We start from the raw sequence: 23685 nt of genomic DNA on the forward strand, positions 1-23685 counted from the left end.
CAGGACCACTCACAGTATTTCTAGTCTTCATGTTTCAAAGTACAGAAGATTTGAATGGCTCCAATATTATTCCATAACTCACACTGAAAGGTGTTATTTTGAGTCAAACCTTATGTCAGTTGGTTCATTTTACCATTGCCACTTATTCCTTTGCAAATGCACAACTTAGTAGAATATTCTATTCACAGAATTCCTAACAACAAAGAAATTACAGCATGAGGTTTTCTTAAACTAAGGTAAATATACTTTAAATGTCTCAGTCAAGTTGTTAGCTTTAAGTGAGTATGTAAATAGGGTATCTAGCAAGGTGATTGACAAATAGGTACTCAAAAAAAAAAACTCCCTTCACTTCCTCCTAATTTTTTCAATTAAAATTCTAATAAGAAAACTCCATCTTAAGATGCCCTGCTCCCCACCACTTTTCAACTACTCCTAATTTGTCTGTCATAATGCCCAGTACACGACTGACTTTAAGTATCTGTAAAATGTGCTGTTAAGTTTAAAAATAAGCCTGACGGAGCACCTCATGGGTGGCTCAGTCTGTTAAGCATCTGACTCATGGTTCAGCGCAGGTCATGACCTCACGGTTTCGTGGGTTGAGGTCCCACATCTGGCTCTGTGCTGGCAGCGAGGAGCCTGCTTGAGATTCTCTGTCACCCTCTCTCTCTCTACCCCTCTCCCAATCACTCTCTCTGTCTCTCAAAATAAATAAATAAACTTAAAAAAATAATAAAAATAAGGCATGTTCCCACGAAATTTTCTCATCTGAGGTTCAAAGCAACTCTGACTAGAGGTAGTATCTGTGGATTGTCCAGGCAAAGCCTGTCAATTAGAAAAGTTAAAAGACCAATTCAAAATCACACAGTTGAAGTAGTAAGGCCAGAACTTGAATCTATACCTCATAAATTCAATTTCCAGTGTTCCCTCCACAAAATATACTACGTCTTGTGACAAGACCGTTTGAAGCAAGAGAGCAACACAAGAGAATCCCTTATCCAAAACCCTTGAGGTAGACGTGTTTCAAATTCGCTATTAGAATAAAATCAAACTTAGTATGGCATGAAAGGCTTTAATGTAATAGAACCGTGCTAGGCTTATTTCTCTCCATTCTTCTCTTTTCCTTCCATTCATATATCTACCCATGTAAACTAATGGGTCGCCTGTTTACTCAGCACTTGCGTATGCAAGGTTCTACTTGAGGTGTTACAGCAGGAAACCAGAAGCACCTTGGTGTCTTCCCAGATGGAACTTATACCCTACTTGCCAGAAAAGCCAGAGAATACTTGCAAAGTGGTATGAAGAAAATAAAATAGGAAATGGTACAGAGAGGGCTGGAGATCGGATGGGGCACTCCTTTAGGCAGGGCTATCAGTGTAGCGCTCCCAGTAGAGAAAGCCTAAATGACGGAAAATCGAGCCATGCAAAGGTCTAGTGGGAGATTGCCCCCAGCATAGAGAACAGGATGTATAATGGCTCTGGTCAGGGTAGGAGGTGTGAGGGTGACCTTCTGCCATTCCTAGAACAGGCTATACTCCCTTTCCCCTTCATGCCTTTACATGTGCTTCTCCTTTTGTGGTCTCGCTGTCTGATCCACACTCCTCCTCCCCTCTTGTCTGTTTAGTTCTTCCTCATCCTTCAAAAGACAGCTCAGCTATACCCTCCTGCAGGAGTCCTATGATCTTCCCTCCCCTTCCCCATAAGCTGGCTTGGAAAATATCCCATGTGTTCTGAAAGCATTCTCCACTTGACACATAAAGTGTTTTGTAATCTATTTATATTTCTTTTCCTTTGATTATGAAGACCTTAAGAGTACAGAGTACATGTTCTCAGAGCTGAGAACAATGCCTTCTTATTAGGCTCTTGTTAAATGTAGGAGGGAGGAATGAATATTGAAATTTTAAAAAATCAACAGGACTTGTCGCTTGATGGCTAACACTGATTATGAGGCACAAAGAAAGAGACACATGAGCTACTAAAAATCTCACTAGAAAAATGAATAACACCACTTAAGAATACTATGTTACTCATTGCAGCACGTACGTTTTCGGACACTTCTAAGTGAAATGCTTTTAGAGCTTGCTTAAAATCTGCCTTAGCTAAAAGTCCAGTTCCTTCCTTGTCCAGTTGTTGGAGGTATTTCCCCAATCCAGTCAAAATACGAACACCTCTTTTGTGTAGCTGTTCCTTTAGCGCATCTGTTCAGGAAGAAGAGAGATGGAAACCAACTGGTCTAATGTACAAATGTATCAAATTACAATTGTCTTTCTTGTAGAATTAAAGCTGATGTAAGGTGTGTGTGACTGACAAAAGAGTTTGGAAAATAGAATGCTTTTAGTAGAGTGTTATATACAAAATCACATGTAAATATACTAGAACTATAGCACCACTGTGTGGTGGAGTGCTGTATTTTAAATATACAAAAATAATGGGTCACTTTATCAGGATGAAAATAATCCAAGTGTTACAAATAAAATCTTAGTTTCTACTTTCCAGGCTTCCTCATCATCTAATGATCCCACATCTTTAATCTCTTTCCTCTTTCCCATAATGATAAAATTGATGCCAGGCCAGTCGCTCCAAAACCATGAGTTCAACATTTCTAAAATAGTTTGAAATCATCAAAGGATAATTTACATATTAAATAGCATCAAGGCTTTGGAATGTTATCTTATACTTACACATTTAAAGTAGCCCTTTCTTCTAGGAATGTTTACGTTATATTCTCAAGCTCTTAAAATTCTCTTTGTGGGTCAGTGATTACATTTAACACAGTTTGTGCCATCATTACTTAAGAAAATATAATTAACGTTACTAGAGCAGTTATTGAACACAATAAAGAACACACGTCACTGGATTCAGCAGTGACAAATACTGTACTGACCGTGACGGAACAGAGAAAATAATTTACTAACAATAACATGAAGAATTTTGGACAGTTCAAGCACCAATCCCAGACCAACATTTTAAAATGTTTATTTATTTATTTTGAGAGAGAGTGCGAGCAAGCAGGGGAGGGGCAGAAAGAAAAGGAAAGAGAGAATCCCAAGCAGTCTCCGTACTGTCAGCACAGAGCCTGGAGCAGGGCTCAAACCCACAGCCCTGGGATGATGCCCTGAGCCAAAATCAAGAGCCAGACACCCAACGGGGCTCAACCGAGTCACCCAGGCACACCAAATATAAGAATTATAGAAAGTACTAGGGGAGAGGAGCCGGGATGGTGGAACAGCATGGAAGCTTTTTGTGTGTCTCGTGTCCATGAAGTACAGCCAGACCAACACTAAACCATCCTACACACATAGAAAACTGACTGGAGGATTAACACAACGATCTGCACAACCTAAACCACAGAATTCAGCAGGTACACAGCACAGAGAGCTGAACTTGGGGAGCAAGAAGTCGTGAAAGGTAGAGAACCACTTTTGCGGGCAGAGAGAGGACAGAGACTGGGGCGGGGGAAGAATATGGGAAAAGCACCCCTTCCCAAAAGCAGCTGGAGAGAAGGTGGAAAGTTGGAAACAGACGCAGGGACTAAACTAAAAAGGGAGAAAGGAGAAGGTTTAAATTCCATTAAGACTGTAAACAAGAGGAGCGCAAAGGCTGCAACTCCACAGCTCGATACCTGGCGGCGCTCTGGTGGGAAGGGCGAATCCCCAGGAGCAGAGTGGGGTCCAGGAGGATCTCAGGCCACATGGGGAAAAGCGGTTCCACTGCTGGAAGGACATTTGGTAGAGACTGTTGAAGCCACCTGGTCCCAGCAGACCCCAGAGAACAGCCACATTCGCTGTTGCTAGAACAAGGTCATTAAGGGTGAAGCCTGGTGCCAGACGTGTGTTGTGATTTTCCATAATCCCTGAAAAACTGCTGCTACACTATCTCGCGAACTTTTTCTAGGGTGGGCTGGCACCTAGCCTCAGTCTCAGGGCACCGGCATTAGCAGGGCCCAGAAGGCGTTCCTGGTGCAGCCGGCATTTGGCCATTGCTCAATGAGACCCTCCCGCAGAGGGGCGGAACAGGTCAAAGTTGCAGTCCTTTGGAAGTAAGCGGCTGGGGAAAACAGCCACATCTGAGACAAAACTTGGGAGAGAGGTACTGCCTGGGGCCTGGTCACAGAGAGTGAAAAAGCAGGGAGTGGATGAAAGCTGAAGACTGAGGACAAGTGCGCAATTGCTGATCCCGGAGAACAAACTGGGTAGCTGGGTAGTACCATTTTCACCGGTTCCATGCATGCACATGCGCATACGCACCTGCGAGCTCTGCAACAATCCACCCCAGTAGGCTAGCAGTGCCATCTAGTGGAGAGCCGAGCTGTTACACTGAGCCCCGCCCAACTGGGCCAACTTCACTCTTCAAGAACACAAGTCTCACCGCCAGCTTAATTTATGGAGTATAAAGAGCTACATAGACTGACTTCTAGGGGAAAACGAAGCAATTTCAGTCCTACTTCAATCTGTTAGCAGGCTCATCTATTCAATTTTCTTTTTCTTTTTTCTTTTTCTCTTTTACAATTCTTTTCTTTTTCTTGAATACAGAAAGAGAAAAAAATGATTTTTATTTTCAATTTTTATTAAAAATATCTTTCTTCAATTTTTATTACTATATTTTTTACTTTTGTGTAAGTTTTTCCAATTTCTACTTTACTTCCATCATTTTATTTTAGTCTACTTCAATGTATTCACCTTTTCAAATTTTCTAACAATTTACTTTTTTTCTTTCTTTTTTCTTTTTCTCTTTTTTATTTTCTTTTTCTTGAATACAGAAAGAGAAAACCTTCATTTTTACTTTCAATTTCTTTTAAAAATATTTTTATTTATTTATTACTATTGTTTTTGCTTTTATGTAAATTTTTTCAAATTCTATATTACTTCCATCATTTTATTTTAGTCTACTATAGTGTATTCACTTTTTCAAATTTTCAAATGACTTTCTTTTTTTTACCTTTTTTGTCTTTTTCATTTCTTTTTCTTAAACACAGAAAATGAAAAAATTCATTCATTTTTAATTTTTATTAAAAATATTTTTCTTTAATTTTTTTCTACTATACTCTTCACTTTTGTGTATATTTTTTCAAATTCTATTTTACCCCCATCATCTCATTTTAGTATACTTCAGTGTATTCATTTTTTCAAATTCTCAAACGATTCCCTTTTTTTTTCCTCTCCTTTTTTTTTCTCTAACCTGTCAAAACCTCTTTCAACACCCAGACCAAAACACACCTAGGATCTAGCATCATCTATTCTACTTGTGTGTGTGTGGTTTTAATTTTTTAATTTTAATACTTTTTAATTTCAATTTTTTTATTTCAATTTTTCTACCTCATTAACTCCTTTTCTCCCTTTAAAATGACAAAATGAAGGAATTCACCCCAAAAGAAAGAGCATGAAGAAACGACAGCCAGGGATTTAACCAACACAGATACAAGCAAGATGTCTGAACCAGAATTTAGAATCACAATAATAAGAATACTAGCTGGAGTCGAAAATAGATTAGAATCCCTTTCTGCAGAGATAAAAGAAGTAAAAAATAGCCAGAAGGAAATTTAAAATGCGATAACTGAGCTGCAATCATGGATGGATGCAGCGGCGGCAAGGATGGATGAGGCAGAACAGAGAATCAGCGATATAGAGGACAAACTTATAGAGAATAGCAAAGCAGAAAAAAAGAGGGAGATTAAGGCAAAAGAGCATGATTTAAGAATTAGAGAAGTCAGTGACTCATTAAAAGCAACAACATCAGAATCATAGGGGTCCCAGAAGAGGAAGAGAGAGAAATAGGGGTAGAAGGGTTATGTGAGCAAATCATAACGGAAAACATTCCTAACCTGGGGAAAGACAGACATCAAAATCCAGGAAGCACAGAGGACCCCCATTAGATTCAACAAAAACCGACCATCAACAAGGCATATCATAGTTAAATTCACAAACACTCAGGCAAGGAGAGAATCATGAAAGCAGCAAGGGAAAAAAAGTCCTTAACATATAAGGGAAGGCAAATCAGATTTGCAACAGACCTATGCACAGAAACTTGGCAGGCCAGAAAGGACTGGCAGGATATATTCAATGTGCTGAATCAGAAAAATATGCAACCAACAATTCTTTATCCAGCAAGGCTGTCATTCAAAATAGGAGAGATAAAAAGGTTCCCAGACAAAAATTAAAGGAGTTTGTGACCACTAAACCAGCCCTGCAAGAAATTTTAAGGGGGGCTCTCTGAGGGGATAAAAGATGAAAAAATATATATATAAATAAATAAATACCAAAAACAACAAAAGATTAGAAAGGACCAGAGAACACCACCAGAAACTCCAACTCTACAAGCATCATAATGGCAATAAACTCATATCTTTCAGTACTCACTCTAAATGTCAATGGACTCAACACTCCAATCAAAAGACATAGGGTAACAGAATGGATAAGAAAACAAGATCCATCTATATGCTGTTTATAAGAGACCCACTTGAGACCTAAAGGCACCTTCAGATTGAAAACAAGGGGATGAAGAACCATCTATCATGCTAATGGTCAACAAAAGAATTATAGAAAGTACTAGATAGTATGGGTTTTATCCATGAAATGAATAAAATATAAGTGATTTTTGTAATATAATACTTGTCCTATGCATTAGATGATAACCTAAAGAGATTTATAGTAGCCTCTTGTAAAAGAAAAAATGCTACACTGGGAATGAGATTCATGTTGGGATTCTCTCTCTATCTCTGTCCCCCGTCCCCCACCACTGCCCCATTCCCCTGCTCGTGTGTGCTCTCTCTCTAAAATAAAAAAATAAAATAAAATTCTTAAGATCATAATTCATATAATATTATTCAATTAAACAGAATCTTTAAAATAAAAGAAATCTTAAAAATATTTTTAAATATATATATATATCATAAAATATAAGCAAAATAAGCAAATAAGAAATATAAATCAAGTGCCTTTGTTATAAAACTAAGAAATGTCTGGAAAATATTGCTTGCAAAGAGAATGGTTGAAGACTTGAGACTATGGTAATGATACGTACCTTGTATGGCCTTTAAGACAAGCCTATCATTGGCTTCTTGACTGGTTATATCCTCATGTTCCACAGAATCAGTTCTGCAACTGACATGTTCACGATGATAAAAATGTATTCTTTTGCAATTTTGAGTATGGAAACTCTAATTCTTTCCTGTTCCGGACTCAAAGAAACTCTCAGAGTTGGAAGAGTGCTTAGAGATTAGTTAAGTCTCACCTCTGCTTGCTGCTTTAATCCCCAGAAGACTGAATATGCTAAATCAAGAGCTAAAATCCTTAAACCTTCCAAGAACTACCTTTAAACATTATATTCATTTTGTAGCTATTTCAATGTTCTTGTAAAATTATTAAAACTATAAAATTTAAAATCAGTTTTAACTTTCAAAGTACAAAATGTAAAAACGTTATTTTAAAAAGCGAAAAAAAACTTAACAGGAACCCATGGGGGAGGGGAAGGAAAAAAAAAAAAAAAAAAAAAAGGACGTTAGAGTGGGAGAGAGCCAAAGCATAAGAGACTGTTAAAAACTGAGAACAAACTGAGGGTTGATGGGGGGTGGGAGGGAGGGGCGGGTGGGTGATGGGTATTGAGGAGGGCACCTTTTGGGATGAGCACTGGGTGTTGTATGGAAACCAATTTGTCAATAAACTTCATATAAGAAAAAAAAAAATTAAAAAAAAAAATTAAGGTATACAAACAAAACTGCTGAGCAGCCTTTAAAAATAAGGTAAGTTCTGCACAAAAGGATACAGAAAGTACAGATAATTTTTTTAAAAGCAGGTTGCAAGATACCTGGGTGGCTCAGTCTGTTAAGCATCTGAATTTGGCTCAGGTCATGATCTCATGGTTTTTGAGTTCTAGCCCCACAATGGGCTCCATGCTGACAGCTCAGAGCCTGGAGTCTGTTTCAGATTCTGTGTCTCCCTTTCTCTCGGCCCCTCCCCCCCCAAAAAAAAGAAACAAAAAAAAATAAAATAAAAAAAAATAAAAAAAAAAATAAAAAGCGAAAAAAAATTGCATGCATTTAAGCAATACAGCACATAACAAAGAAACAGACTTCCTTTAGCCAATTTATGGGATGTGTCCTCTAACACACACACAGTACACCAATTACTGTCATTCTAATATGCATATAGCACGAAGAAACACTCAGCAAGAACAGCATATATACATATATATTCTGTGATTTAAAAATATATATTTTATTATATATTCTGATTATACACATTTTATATTTTATTTATATATATTACTTATATATAAATATGAATATATATAAAACATGTTATTTATACACACTTTGCATCAAAACATGTTTTTAAATGAATTTCAATTCTTTTAAATCAGAATATATATTATAAAGCATATATAAATAATATATATTGCAACTGACACGTTCATACATATATATTATAAAATATATATAAGTAATATATGTGTGGGGGCACCTGGGTGGCTTTGTTGGTTGAGTGTCCAACTCTTGATTTCGGTTCAGGTCATGATCCCAGGATCATGGGATCGAGCCCCAAGTTGGGCTCTGTGCTGAGTGTGGAGCCTGCTTAAGATCCTCTCTGTCTCTCTCTCTCTAAAATAAAATCTGTTTAAAATGTATGTTTTACGTAATAAATATTCTGTGATTTAAAAAACTCAAATTCATTTAAAAGCACTTTTTGATTCATACCACTTTTTTTTTCATTACGTATACCATCAATCCATGAATAATATAAGCAAGTGCTAAAAAAAAAAAAGCATTACACTAAAAATGTGGGAAACATTATAATATGGTACTGTAGCCTACCTTTTAAAATTGATAACTTCGGTGGCATTTGGTAAAATAAAAGTGATATAACACAGGCAAATTAATAAAATACCTTTAACAGAAAATGGGACTTTTTTTATCTTTATTTAACTATTCCCACACATAAAGTGTATTTGAGTACAATATAGCACATAAAGGAGTCAAATATATCTATGCTTTGTTTTTCGAAAATATAAACCTTAACTAAAGTCAAAATGCTTTAGAACAGAATATCATTTTAAGATCATAAAAAATAGTGTTTTCACTTACTTTCAAAATGACAAGTGCATATTTTACTTACTTGAGAGAATCCAAAGCTATCTGATCAATATCAGTGATTCGAAGTATAAGTAATGTGTTTTCTTTTATGCTTTCTGGAAGTCTGGGATGATCAGAACTCAAAAATGTCAAGTTTGCTCCCTAAAGAAATTAACAGATGAATTATTTATTAATTTTTAATATTTTTAATGTTTATTTATATTTGAGAGAGAGACAGAGAAACAGAACACAAGCCAGGGAAGGGCTGAGAAAGGGAGACACAGAATCCGAAGCAGGCTCCAGGCTCTGAGCTGTCAGCACAGAGCCCGACATGGGGCTGGAATTCACAAGCCATGAGATCATGATCTGAGCCAAAGTCAGACACTCAACTGACACTCACATGCCCCAGCAGATGAATTATTTAAAGCTAGGAAGTATATGAGAAGTAAAACACACTAATTCTAATTTTAAATACTCAATTCTGATTATACGATACATGGTATACTTTTATACTATAAAAAAAGTATATTTAGAGAATATTTGGAAACCACACAGGCTCCAGCTAATAATATTGGAAATTAAGGAAATAATTTCTCAATCAATCTCTCAATTAGAACAATCTCAGATTTAACAATCGATGTGAAAAAAGAACTCCAACTTTCTATAAGAGTCAGAAGAAGAAAGGACAGTTATTTAATTATGGCATCCTTAAGTTTAGAAATACAACTATTGATTCACAGAAAGATGTACTGCAAATTGATGAACTACAATGGATCCATCACCCTCTCTCACCTGGTCTTTTGGAACAAACACCACATAAATTTAAAACTAATTGTAACCTAACTGGAGCAGCAGGGCTTTGGTGAAAAAATTCCTATCAAAAATTCCTAATCCAAACTTAGAAAATTATTATTTTAATCTCTGAGCTGCTCAAATAAATATGGTTGAATATGGACAAACATTAAAATAAGGGGCTTAATTATCTCTCTTGAAAATAAGGGGAGAGATTTCTTTCCTTTTTCCTGGAGTATTTACTTTAAAAACTTATAACTATAGTATTTTCTCCATTCTTTAAAATGTATATAAATTCTCTTGAAATGATTATATGAAGCATTGAAAGAGACTATATGATACGTTAGCAGAACAATGCCTATAAGCACACGTATATATACATTTGTGTGTACATACTTGTACGTGTTCTAAGTCAGAGCATCCAAAGCATGATTGTGAGTTAACGTATGTGGGTGCACTTTTATGCATGCGCGTCTGTGGGCACACGTACATGTTTATATGAGTATTATCTTACCACAGGGCACTAAAATTTCCTTTAGGGAGTGTCTGGGAAAAGACCTTGATGGAGCATACAAAAGTGAAAAGGTAAGTTCCAGGATAACACCTGGAAGGTCCCTGCCCCCACCCCCACATAAGACAAGACCTGCCCCCACCCTCGCAAAAAAGGAAATTAAGCCTAATATCCTTGCATACAGAAATGGAAGACTGTGGGAAGAGCAAGTGGAAGCAACTGGAAGCAGTCAGAAAATGGACAGGAGGACTTATATCATGAGAAATGTTTAAGGGACGTAGTTTTAATAAAAATGTCTATTGTAAGTTGCTTACACTGATGCAAAATAAACCTCCCTCTATTATGCCCTTCAAAATGTCTGCCACACTAAGGATTACATATATATATATATATATATATATATATATATATATATATATATACATATATATATACACACACACACACATATATATATGTATGTAATACATACACATATGTATATGTGTATATATATATAAATTTTTTTAATGTTTATTTCTGACAGAGAGAGAGATGAGCATGAGCGGGGGAGTGGCAGAGAGAGAGAGAGAGAGAGAGAGAGAGGGAGACACAGAATCTGAAGCAGGCTCCGGGCTCTGAACTGTCAGCACAGAGCCCAATGCGGGGCTCGAACTCACAGACTCCAAGATCATGACCTGAGCCGAAGTCAGACACTCAACCGACTGAGCCACCCAGACGCTCCCTTCGTTCTTTCCCTCCCCTTTTTCTTTCCTACTTTCCTTCCTTCATTCCTCTGTTCCTCTCTCTCCCTCCCTGCTTTCTTTTCTCTTTCTTCCTTCTCCTCTCCACCCCATTTGTTTCTTGGAAATCATAAAAGGCAGCAGAGTTCCACATCTGGTTCAAGTAATACAGAACAGGGATAGTGAGAATAAATCATAAACTACACTAAATCATTAAAGCAGCAGCTCAAAGCAAGAGGTAACTTTAATTTGGGGATAGACGTGAAACGTTCTGTCTGCAGGTTGTGAAATGGGATTTGGAGTTGATGTTCTCTAGATCTCAAGAAGCAGGCTAGACTGACATATGTCTAGTGTATTTATTTAATCCAAGTTTAAGATGTAAAGTTTTTCCTCACCCCAACTCCTCATGTAACTAGTCACAACATCTTATTGATTCTGCCTCCTGAAGACTTTAAATTTTTTTTCTAATTAGCTTCAGAGACACAGCCACTTGCCTAATTCAGGTTGCCGTTACCTCCTTCCTAATTAATGCTATTCAGGCCAATCTGGTTCTTTCTACTAGTCTTCAATCCATTCCCCATATTGTAACTAGAAAGATCTTTCTAAATCACAAACCAGATAATGTCAGCTCCCCTTGTTCCATCCACCTATCATCTTTCAATGACTCCCCAATAGATTTTAGATAACTCTTTAATAAAAAGTCTACTGTTAATAAGCTCTGACTCCTCTCTTGCCAACTCTTAACTTGAACTAAAGTTCAGCCAGCTAACTACTTCCGGTTCTCCAAATAAGCCATGTTCTTTCATGCTTTTTGTTCTTTGCACGAGCTGTCTCCTCCACCTGGAAGCCTTTCCTTTCTTATCTACTTATCCCAGCCTAGCTAATTCCTTTTCTAGGTCAATGTTGGATGGTGCTTTTTCCAGGAAGCCTCTTTTGACCCAACAAAACTGAATCATTGCCCCTCCTATCCAGCCCTCCTTTTTGACTGTATTTCCCATTAGAGTGTAAGCTCCATGAAAGTAGGAAACTGACTTAACTTATTCACTGTTCTATCTCCAATGTTTATCCTATGAGTATATACGTGTTACCTGGATGGTCACTGTGGATAGTGCTACATTTGAGATAATATAAACATAGTAATTTAAAATTTAAGAGCACTAGGGGCTCCTAGCTGTCTCAGTCCACAGAGCACGCGACTCTTGATCTCAGGGTCATGAGTTCAAGCCCCACGTTGAGCGTAGAGCTTACTTTAAAAACAAAAATAAATATAAAACAAAATTTAAGAGCACTATACAAATTGTAATATTACCGAAGACCAACCCATTCTAGGGAATCCTTGTTATACACCATAAGTCAGTAGTTGTGTGAGGTGGGGAAATCACAAGGAGGATAAGCTAACTATCAGATATATGACAGCTCCAGAGGCCAAGTATCCCTCTATATGGAGAAAAACATGCATCTTCAGGAGATAAGCCTGCAATTATGAGAAGCATTACTCCTGGTACTACTGAAGTAGCCACATACCTAGTGGCACAGCCTTGAAGGCCTTAAAAGTACCAAGAGACAAGCTCTCCCAAACTTATATCTCAGATTTGTGGGGAACGGTAGAGTGTTACGGGGAATAAATGCTATGCTTACATTCAGGCCACCAGGATCTGGACCTGAGAGGCAGAACTTCCTGGGGAAAGAGCAACCGTTAGCCACTCACACAAATGCCCCTGCCCTGTAAAGAGTAGAGGTAATAAATTGAAAACTAGAAACCCTGTTCCTCCACCCCCACAGGATCCTACAAAATTCAACATCTGGTATTAAAACATTGGCATACATACATACTTAACTTACAACATAAAAATCACCAAGTTGGTATTGTTTTCCTTTTCTTCGTCCACACTGATGACTATAAATGTTTTTTTGAATAAAAGGAAGCACATTTGTTCTAGAAGTTAAATGACAAAAGTGCAAAGTTAGTCAGATTCTCTAGAAGTCATCATCTTGAGAGTTGTAACAATGTTTTACGGCATACCTATTTTTCCCAAATTGCCGATATTCATAAATTGTTAGGGACTGGTCATGAGTAAAAAAGAACCCAATCAGCTCTCTGCAAGCATCACGTCCATTTCTAGAAAAATAGAATAATATTAAAGATTTTCAAATAGGCTAATTTTCAAATTAAATAATAAACCAGAATTGTGTATGTCAAAGAATAGCATAACTCTCTTGAATGTGTGCCAATGAGCAAGCATTATGGACAGCTACAGGGGAAACGACCTGGCTTGCTGAAGTGTCAGTTTAAGTAAGATTTGGATGGAGAAAAAGCTTTACCTTACACTGATATGCATATAGATATATTACAATTTAGATTACTATTTTGACATAGAATTTTAAGATAAAGTGAAAACAATTTTTAAATGTTGACCTTGCAAGAAGCCACTCAAGGATAGACATTTTCATCTTTGCCATTAATAGAAAGTTTAAGGGGCTCCTGGGTGGCTCAGTCAGTTAAGCGTCCAGCTTTGGCTCAGGTCACGATCTCACGGTTTGTGAGTTTGAGCCCCACCTCGGGCTCTGTGCTAACAGCTTGGAGCCTGGAGCCTGCTTCGGATTCTGTGTCTCCCTCTCTCTCTCTCTCTCTCTCTCTCTCTCTCTCTGCCCTCCCTTCCTTGCTCATGCTCTGTCTCTATCTCTGTCTCTGTCTTTGTCTCTCTCCCAAAAATAAATAAACATTAGAAAAAAAATTTTAATGAAAAAAGAAAGCTTAAAATCACTAAACAAACATGATAACTTTTAAAAACACACTTCACCTTTAATATACACAAAGAACATCAGCATTTTGTATCATTGGAAGTTTATAAGACAGAGATAACATATGTGAGAATCATCTTTCTCTTCACTTTCTTGTATCTATCAATAATCTACTAGTGATTTAAGCCATTAAAAGAAAATCAAATAAAGCAGCTTACATAAAGGTTAATTTTTAAATGGTCTACCATTTTCTACTAGTAGTATATATCATCAAAAAATTCACTTCTAAGTTTCTTTTTGAAAGACATTTTAAAATCACTTTTTAAATAACTTCTAATTAAAATGTATTATTTGTACGTTCCTAGTTCCTATAATTTTTGCAACATACTAATATATATTACCTAAAATGTTCATTCTACATTCACATTTTTTTATTTAAATGTGACAAAACTAACTAATCTCATTATTCTTATTTCTATTTGAAGAGACTATTTTTTACAATTATAGAATTAGAAGTTTAATAAAATCACAATTACCTTGATATGATCCTACCATCAAACTGTACTTTGTGGGAAAGCATGTTTTCAGTTAATGTAGAATGGGTTCTTATCCTGTTAAGAAATACACTGGTCAATAATTATTTTAAAGTTACTTACATTACACTTGATGTAAATGATGAAGTACGAAAAAAAGTAACGTTGGTATTTTGAAACGCACAGAATGAAGATGAAGTTATAACCCCCCCCCCCCCCCCCCGTGTTTTGAGTGCTCACTGAAGCCGACTCGGAGGAAATAACCCTGAGATGCAGTGTATAACACATGAATGACTTCTATTTGAATGTATAGTATCAAAGTGCTACACAAGTAAACAGCACATTTGTAACTGGTCCTACCTGCAGCCATTTCTAACCCTGTTCTATGCCTCCCTCCAGCCATATAATTTGCTTTTTTAGTTTTTTTCCATTAGAGGTAACTAAGGGACAAAGTCCTGCCAATAACTTCCAGGAAAGACTTTCTTTTACCCTGGTGACAGAGTGTGGCATGGGAACAGTTCCTGCCTGTGAATGTGGCAGGGAAAAGATGCCAGCCATCAGGCAAGCATGTCAGAAAGGCCAATAAGATCTTGAGAAAGCCAGCCCAGAGCTGCGTCATCACTGAGCCACTGGCCTAAAACCAACCACTACCTCCAGGCAACTGGTTATGTAAGAAAAATAAATCCTGACTTGTTTAAGTCACCATCCGTCAAGTTTTCAGTCACGGGCAGCTGAAAACATTCCTTACCAACATAACAGAATAATGGAAAAGGATGCTGGAAGAGGCTCCAGCCTTGCGAGAGGTCTAGCTGTAAGACCCCAGGCTGCTTATTTAATCTTATGGCCTTCATGAAGCACAAAATGACCTCACGAAGATTGCTAGTCCTAAAATTTTGTTTAATAATATGAAATAAAACCCAAATATCCACACTTTGGAACCCTGTTACTAGTAATCTCCTTTATATTAAGAAATCTGAAAAATTGGTCATGTGTCTTTACTCTCCTTCCTAAATAATTTTTTGGCACTCCAATAAAACTGCAGGTGTAATGAAACTGCAATAATGTAAATAGTAAGTGAGTATATGAGTCATTGGGATCTTGAAAAGTAATACTTCAATAAAATCTAAGTCTCTATGAAAGGTAAACAGGATACACACAACAAGAGCCTATGGACCAAAGGAGTTTGTGAACACAGGATGGAGCCATGAAAAATTGGTCATCTCGATTCAACTTAACCCATTAGTATTAATGTGCATATTGAATGCTCACTACATGCCTAAAAAAATTCTAAATGCTGAGAAAAAAACAGCAATAACAGCTACTATTTATTGAGAACTTCCTAGACATCAGTCACTATTAAAATCACTTAAATGTGCATTGGTCCATTCAATGCTTGCAATAACTTCATGAAGTACTATTATCCCATCTTACAAATAAATTTTACAGAGTCATATAATTACTGCATGACAGAGCCCAACCTTGCTCATAACCATTATATTAGATTGCTTCTCAAAGATGAACAGAATTCAATTTAACAGTGATAGGTTGAAGTAACAGCAGCTTAGAGTCTAGAGTCTCCGTGAAAAGATAAAAGAATAAAACATTTACATTATAAATGGAAAGTTCTATGCTAAGGTTTTAAGTATCCAGTAAGTAGTACCAAACACTTCTACCCAAGTTCTTAACCAATACAAAATAAGAATCAGGCAGATGAAGATTAAAATATGTATTTTATTATATTACTAACTATATACTATATTACTATATACTATATACTATTACTATATACTATATACTATTACTATATACTATATTACTAACTATATTACTAATTATATTACTAACTGTATTATATGACTAACCCACTCATTCCCAGTGGGTAGGGACTCTGCGAAATGTAACGCCTTGAGCAGCTTCTGCAGGCAGCTGGCTCCCAAAGAAAAGACAAGAGGAAGGGCTGCCCTATACCTGCTATTCTCACTTCCAACTCTGAAGCAAAATCCTCTTCTCCTTCTCCAGGAAGAATGAATGCGGGAGGACGAAATCCATGAATTCAGTAATTCTAACTAATACCACTATAGTATTTTTCACTGAAGGAGGCTCAATCTAAAATTTATATTGACAAGGGGTGCCTGAGTGGCTCAGTTGGGTAAGCATCCGACTTTGGCTCAGGTCACGATCTCATGGTTCATGAGGTCAAGCCCCAGGTCAGGTCAGGCTCTGTGCTGACAGCTCGGAGCCTGGAGCCTGCTTCAGATTCTGTGTCTCCCTCTCTCTCTGCCCCTCACCTGTTCATGCTCTTTCTCTGTTTCTCTCTTCAATAATAAACATTAACAAACTAAATTAAAAAATAAGTAAAATAAAATTTATATAGAAGAGGAAAGGGCATAGTATATTAAGCCAATATTGAAGGTTTTTTTCTAATTACTCTAAAAGAAAGCAATACCAATTAAGACAGGATGATATTGGTGCAAAAATACAAAATAGGGAGATGAGACTAAAGGAAAAGCCTAGACACCAACCATGCATTTATAATAATTTGATATATTAGGACATATGCAGCATTATGAGTTAGAGGGACAATGAGTTTGTGATAGGTAGAGATTTCCTAAAGATACATAGGGCACTAACGATAAGTGGAAAGATCGGCAAACTGGTCTACATCAAAATTAGTAAACTCCTATTCAGCAAAAGACTTGATCAAGAAAATGAAAAGGTGACCATAGAGGAAGAAAAGATCTGTCCAACAAATATAACTGAAAAAGGACTTGTGCCAAGAATATATAAATTAAGTTCCACAGATCAATGCAAAGAAGATAACCCAACAGACTCGAAGGGAAGATTCATGTAAGAGGAGATCTGTTTCATACAAGGGGATACTGATAACACACCCATAAGAACTAAGATGAAAGACATTGACAATACTGAACACCAGCAAAGATGTGGTGAACTAGAATCCTCTTACTGCTACAGGTGGGAGTGCTAATTGCAGCCACCACTCTGAAAAACTATTTGGCGTTATTTTTTAGAGCTGAACAAATGCATACTAAATGGTCCGGCAATTCCACTTCTAAGGATGTACTGAGCAGAAACGAGGACGTATGTTCACCAAAAGGCATACACCAAAGTTCACGGAAGCACCACTCTGAAACAGCCAAATGTCCATCAACATGGTGAGTAAATAAACCGTGGCATATTTATATACAATGAAATACTGTACAGTGAGAATAAAAGACAAAAACAAATAACAACTCATAACATGTTGACTCATAAACATGTTGAGCAAAAAGAAGCCAGATACATAGTGTCTAAATTTTGTGACTTCAGTAAGTTTATAATAAGGCAGTTACCATCTATGGTATCAGGACAGAGAGGTTACCCTGTTATGGTAGGGGAAGGGGATAGGCAGGCAAGGGGAGTTTCTGGGATGTTCGTAATGTTCTATTTCTTGATGTAGGAACTTGGGACCTGAGTATTGTTCACTTTGTGGAAATTCCTTTGCTGTACATTTAAACTGTGTACATTTTGTGGACATATACTTTATTTCAATAAAAGTTTACTTTAGAAAAAGAAACATTTAGGGGCACCTGGGTGGCTCAGTTGGTTAAGCATCCGACCCTTGATTTCAGTTTAGCTCATGATCTCACAGTTCGTGGGTTCAAGCCTGGAGTCGGGCTCTGTGCCCACCGTGTGGAGCCTGCTTGGAATTCTCTCCCCTCCCCCACCCCGCCACTTGTGCCTCCCCCCCTCAAAATAAATAAATAAACTCTAAAAACACAAAGAGAAGTTTAGATGTGTTAGCTGAATAACGACCCTCCAGAGTTGTTCATACCCTGTACCTCAGAACATGTAAATATGTTACAATTACATGATATGATAAAAGGGACTTTGCATGTGTGACTCCACACCCTGAGATGAGGAGATTATCTGAAATTACCCAGCTGGATTCAATGCAATCACAAGTGCCTTTATGAGAGGAAAGCAGAGGGATACTGTGACTACAGAAGAGCAGTGTCAGAGTGATAAAAAAACAAGAAAGACGAGCAGCCATTGCTGGCTTTGAGCATGGAGGAAGGGGCCATTAGCCAAGGAATAAAGGCAGCCTCTAGAAGCTGAAAGAGGCAAGAAAATGGATTCTCCCCTGAAGCCTCCAGAAGGAATGCAGCCCCGTCAACACCTTGCTTTTAGGCTTCTGACCTCCAGAACTGTAAGAGGATGAATTTGTGTTGCTTTAAAATACTGTGTGTGGTAATTTGTCACAGCAGCCATAGGCAATTAATACACAATACCTTTGAGTATTTAAGGTATGGAAACACCCTTCCAGAAAATAAGAATGAAACAAAAGAGAACAGTTCTAAAGAAGTACTTCTTGGCATGTCCAGCAGTCTGAAAATATGAAAGCATTGCTGCAGAAACTGTGGATTTTGTGTCTATTAATGCTGAAGCGAGCCATCACCTGCCAGTGAAGTTGTTGACAAATTTAAGTGGAATGCACCCCAAAACTGTGAAAGTCCAAAGATTTCATAAGCTACAACGTAAAAGGCAAAATGTCAATAATAATAATAATAATAATAAATGTTTAAATAATACTAACTTTGAATACATTATATCAATGAGATTCAGCACATACAAATGTCTCAGTTACTATATTGTATATTGTCACATATATTATCCCCTAAGGTTGTAGCTGTCATTCCTAAGTTACTAATAAAAACCCTAGAGGGCAAAGTATACCCCAATACCCTAAATTGGCAGAACTGAGATCTGAACTCCAAAAATTCCACTTCCTTTTATATAGAAAAAAGCAAAAATAAGCCAATAAAAAGGTCTTTTCAGTTAGACACATAAGTATATTTTTAAAAATTCATTTATAACATACTATATCCTCATTCGATATAAGTGAAGTCTTCTTACTTAGTTTCATGTAGCGTTCTTTTCCTAAATCGAAGAGGTGTCATCTTTGAATCTGGAACGATATGAATGCTTTCTTGTCTCTCGGAGGTTGAGTTTTGTTCTGGATCACTGATCACAGCCCTACACAGAAAATACAAAGTCTGACAATTCAGTGTGATAACGCATGACTCTAGCATTCACATATGTGTAAGCAGCTAGAAAAGCTCAACTACCAACGCAAACTTACAATTATATATTTGCCAGATACTGAATGAATAAATTTAATAATTAAAAACTACTAGCCATAGGAAAACAAACACTCCTATCAATCTTTTTCCATAAATATTATCTAAAAATACACTGAAATTTTTGAGAAAACTCTGAGCTTCGTGTCTCTCTTTAATTTTTTTAATGTTTATTTATTTATTTTGAGAGAGAGAGAGAGAGAGAGAGAGAGAGAGAGAAAGCACGAGCAGGAGGAGGAACAGAGAGAGAGGGAGACAGAGAATCTCAAGCAGGTTCTGTGCTGCCAGCACAGAGCCCAACTTGGGTGTCAAGCCCACAAACCATGAGATCATGACCTGAGCTGAAATCAAGAGTCAGATGCTTGGGGTGCCTGGGTGGCCCAGTGGGTTGAACATCTGGCTTCAACTCAGGTCGTGATCTCGTGGTTTGTGAGTACAAGTCCCACATTGGGCTTACTGCTGTCAGCATGGATCCCACTTCAGATCCTCTGTCCCCCTCTCTCTCTGTCTCTCTGTCCCTCCCTTATTCATGCTCTCTCAAAAACAAATAAAATAAACCTTAAAAAAAAAAAAAGATGCTTAACCTACTGAACCACACAGGGGCCCCCATGTCTCTCTCTTATTTTTCTTTCAACAAATAGACATTGTATTGATGACTTCTGAATAAAGATGTGAAGCACAGTAAGTAAGCAACAATATGGATTTCTGGGGGGAAAGCATTCCAAGCAGAAGGGAAGATAAATGCAAGGTACCTAAGACAGGAGTGAACCTTATGGTATGTTTGAGAACAGGGAGGAAGCTGAGTGGCTGGAACAGAATAGATAAGAGAGGGAGAGAAGCAGGAAAAGTGAGCCAAGGTCTAATGATGGGCAGATCATGTAGGGCTTGGGTAAACTATATTATTGACAATTTTCTAGCACACCTGATCCATATCCTTGCCATGGCCTCATTATAGGTGTACTGTACTTTCTTCCCCTTTAGCTTTGGGCTTAGCCATTTGACTTGCTTTGGCCATTATATAGAGCTGGATGGCTCTGCTGATCTCAACTAAACTAACTTATGTAAGTGTGGGTTGTTTGTGGATCTGCTTGTCTAGGATAATCTTGGCTAAGTGGCCCAGGTGCATTTGCAGAGTCACGTTCTTCTTAAGACCAGTGGGTTGGCCAAGCTGTGTTCTCATAAATATAGTGAAAGCACAAAAAGGCCAAGTGGGAACACATAAGGCTTCCTAAGTCCTAAGCTCTGAACTGAGACCAATGTTTTTATTCATATGTAACTGGCCAAAGTAAGTAAAAAGTAAGAACCACTTGGCCAAGCCTAGCTTGGACAGTTAATCTGAAGATACATGAGCTCTAATTAATTATTGTCTTAGGGGGCGCCTGGGTGGCTTAGTCAGTTAAGCGTCCGACTTGGGCTTAGGTCATGATCTCACAGTTTGTGAGTTCGAGCCGGCATCCCTTCAGGCTCTCCACTGTCAGGCAGAGACCCCTTCGGATCCTCTGTCTCCTCTCTCTCTGCCCTTCCCCCGCTCATTTGCACTCTCAATAAATAAATAAATACATAAATAAATAAATAAACAAACAAACAAACTTTAATTATTGTTTCAAGCTACTAGGTTTTGTGGTGATATGTAATCAATACATAGATATTACTCTGATGTGGAAAATTACTGGAAGGTTTGATCTGGCTTGCTTTTTAATAGACTTAATCTGGCTCCTGGGTTAAGAATAGACCAACAAGGGGCAAATGGAGACACGATGAGTGTAGTTAGAAAGTGACTAAAATAATCCAGGAGAAAGAAGATGACAGTGTGAGCAGGGATGATGGCAGAAGAAGGAGTAAATTTATTGTGAGGGTGGAAGTGAGAGTGATTGCTGACAAACTTGAGTATAGCATTTGAGAAAAAGAGAGGCATCAAAAGCATCACCAAGATTTTAGGTCTAAATAACCTGAAAAATGGAGCTGCCTTGGAGGAAAATTAAAGAGGATTTAGTCATGGGGAAAGGGAAGGAAAAGAACTTCCCGGAACCCAGATTGGCAAATGTTCCACTGGAGCCTTAGATTAGGGAAGCATCAGCATATAAATGGTTTTTAAAGGCATGATACTGGATGAGATCACTTGGGAACTACATGTAGAAAAAGTCCAAGAATGGAGCCCAGTGTACTCCCACATATAAAGGCAGGGGTGATGAAAAGGAACCAGGGGAAAAGACTGAGAAGGAGCAGAAGGGAGGAGGAAAACTAGCCAAGTGTCGTGTGTAGGAAGCCAAATGGGAAAGAGAAAAGTATTTCAAAAAAGGAGAAAGTTTCCAGTGGAGAAAGACATTGCTGGGTCAAATAAAGGAGAACCGAGAGATCGCCATTAGTGGAACAACATGGATGCCACTCGTTATCTTATGAGGAGATGTGGTGGCACAGTGAGGGTGAAAACACCGACAAAGTGAGTTCAAGAGATAAGTGAAGGAGGTGCATTGAAGCCTATAAGAATAATTAATTATTTCAAAACAAGTTACTGAAAAACATGCACGTAAAAATGCACTTTCTCTCTGCCATCTACACAAGCAATACTTTTTTTTCAAAGCTAATCCTAAGTCTCTCTCTCTCTCTCTCTCTCTCTCAAAAATAAATAAACATAAAAAAATTTTTTTTCAGCTAACAAAAAGTCTTAGTTCTTTCTTGAAGGCATCCTAGACTATTCCGCCTTTTCTGAAATCCTGCCATATTTACATATTATCATGCAATTTGAAACAGCAGGTATTTAACCTTTACACAGTTTTCTAAGAGTTATGAAACTGGAGAGTAAGTTTAAAATTTCTAACAGTCCCGCAGTTTCCAAACTGTGCGCCAAGTCACTCTAGGGTGCCACAGAAAATTCATAGGGACTACGTGAGATGTTTTTAATTTTTGAGGGAAACAGTGATACTTGATATTTGTTGGATGCTACCTGAACTACTAGCTCAAGGTAATTCACAGTTTGAACAAGAGATCATGTTACAATGATGTCAAAACGTTGCAAAGCAGGGTTTTCTACAGTTGCTGTGATAAATAAGTAAGTGCCATGTGCAGTCAAAAGTGAAGGTGACAGTATCCAACACATTTCTAAGGTTTGAGGGACTGGGCAGTGTCCCAAAAGGTACAAACAAGTAATTGAGGCTATTTGAGAATGAAATAAAAATATTTTTTCTTTCAATTTATGTGTATTATTTTTTCAAATGGCCATTAAGTTGTAATGAAGTAAATACTTAAGTTATTTAGATAAAAATACTTAAAAATAGAACTGTTGGGTATTTCTACTGACTTAGGAATGCTATGAAAAACAAAATCACTAAAACACTATGAGTGCAGTGAACAGAGAAAGTTTGAGAGCCTCTGAGATAGCCACTTGCTGATTGACTAACAATAAAAAAAATTAATGAAAACTTTCTGAATGGATTTATATTACTTATTACTAACTCTCACCTAGATAAGTGGTCTATCATCACTTGCTCTGCAACAGTCTGTTTCTTCTTCTCTGCAGCCACAATTTCCTAAGAAGAGAAATTTTTTTTTTAATTTCATTGTCCATAAAATAGAATACTATAGTTAAGACAAGAATCCGAAATATATGTTAAATTTCCAACTTCCTTCTTAAATATAGATTACTATATCCATCACTAATAAAAGAATCCTAATTATTTAATCTAAACATACCATTTATTTCCTAAAAAGTGATACACTTAAATTTCTGTAGAAATCATCAGAGTTTTCCATGCACAGCCTCTGAATTTCATGGAGCTAGAATAAAGGAGGAAGAGATTATTATAACCCTATCCTTGACAGATGCCCTGTAAAAGGCACTTTAACCTGCTCCAAGAATACCAACCCTGACACAAAAAGAGTTTGTTCTAAAACTGTAAGTAGTAGATATGAAGCTAAAACTGAATTGGAATCATTCAACCTTATATCAAAAATCTAAAAATAAATATTTTTAAAAAGCCTTCCATCATTAAAAGGATAATAATATTTTCTATGCATATAATCCATTACTCAATTGCTGGTTTGATTAAACTATCTTCACACTATTTTTTGCTCTTCCAACTCATTTGAAAATATTTTTACTATATTTTAGGTTATATGAAATTGAAAGATTAGTAATCATTCAATTCCAATTAGATTATAATGTGACTATATTCACTAAAATGTT

The 23685-nt window shown here is 37.2% G+C and overlaps 1 protein-coding gene across 1 annotated transcript in view; it reads right to left on the reverse strand.

Moving 5' to 3' along the window:
• Positions 1-23685, reverse strand: part of CAPS2 (calcyphosine 2) — a 47810-nt gene that overhangs the window by 8466 nt on the left and 15659 nt on the right. Inside the window, exons 6-13 of the mRNA XM_047067192.1 lie at positions 22962-23029; positions 19279-19398; positions 14368-14442; positions 13113-13208; positions 12932-13025; positions 9108-9226; positions 7018-7091; positions 2041-2195 (exon numbers count right to left, since the gene is read on the reverse strand). Coding sequence (XP_046923148.1) covers positions 2041-2195; positions 7018-7091; positions 9108-9226; positions 12932-13025; positions 13113-13208; positions 14368-14442; positions 19279-19398; positions 22962-23029 — 801 coding nt within the window. The remainder of the gene's footprint in view (positions 1-2040; positions 2196-7017; positions 7092-9107; positions 9227-12931; positions 13026-13112; positions 13209-14367; positions 14443-19278; positions 19399-22961; positions 23030-23685) is intronic.

The sequence above is a fragment of the Lynx rufus genome, unplaced genomic scaffold, assembly GCF_022079265.1.
Source record: "Lynx rufus isolate CCGP_SWC_20201006 ecotype Redwood Valley unplaced genomic scaffold, mLynRuf1.p SCAF_7, whole genome shotgun sequence".
NCBI lineage: Eukaryota > Metazoa > Chordata > Mammalia > Carnivora > Felidae > Lynx > Lynx rufus.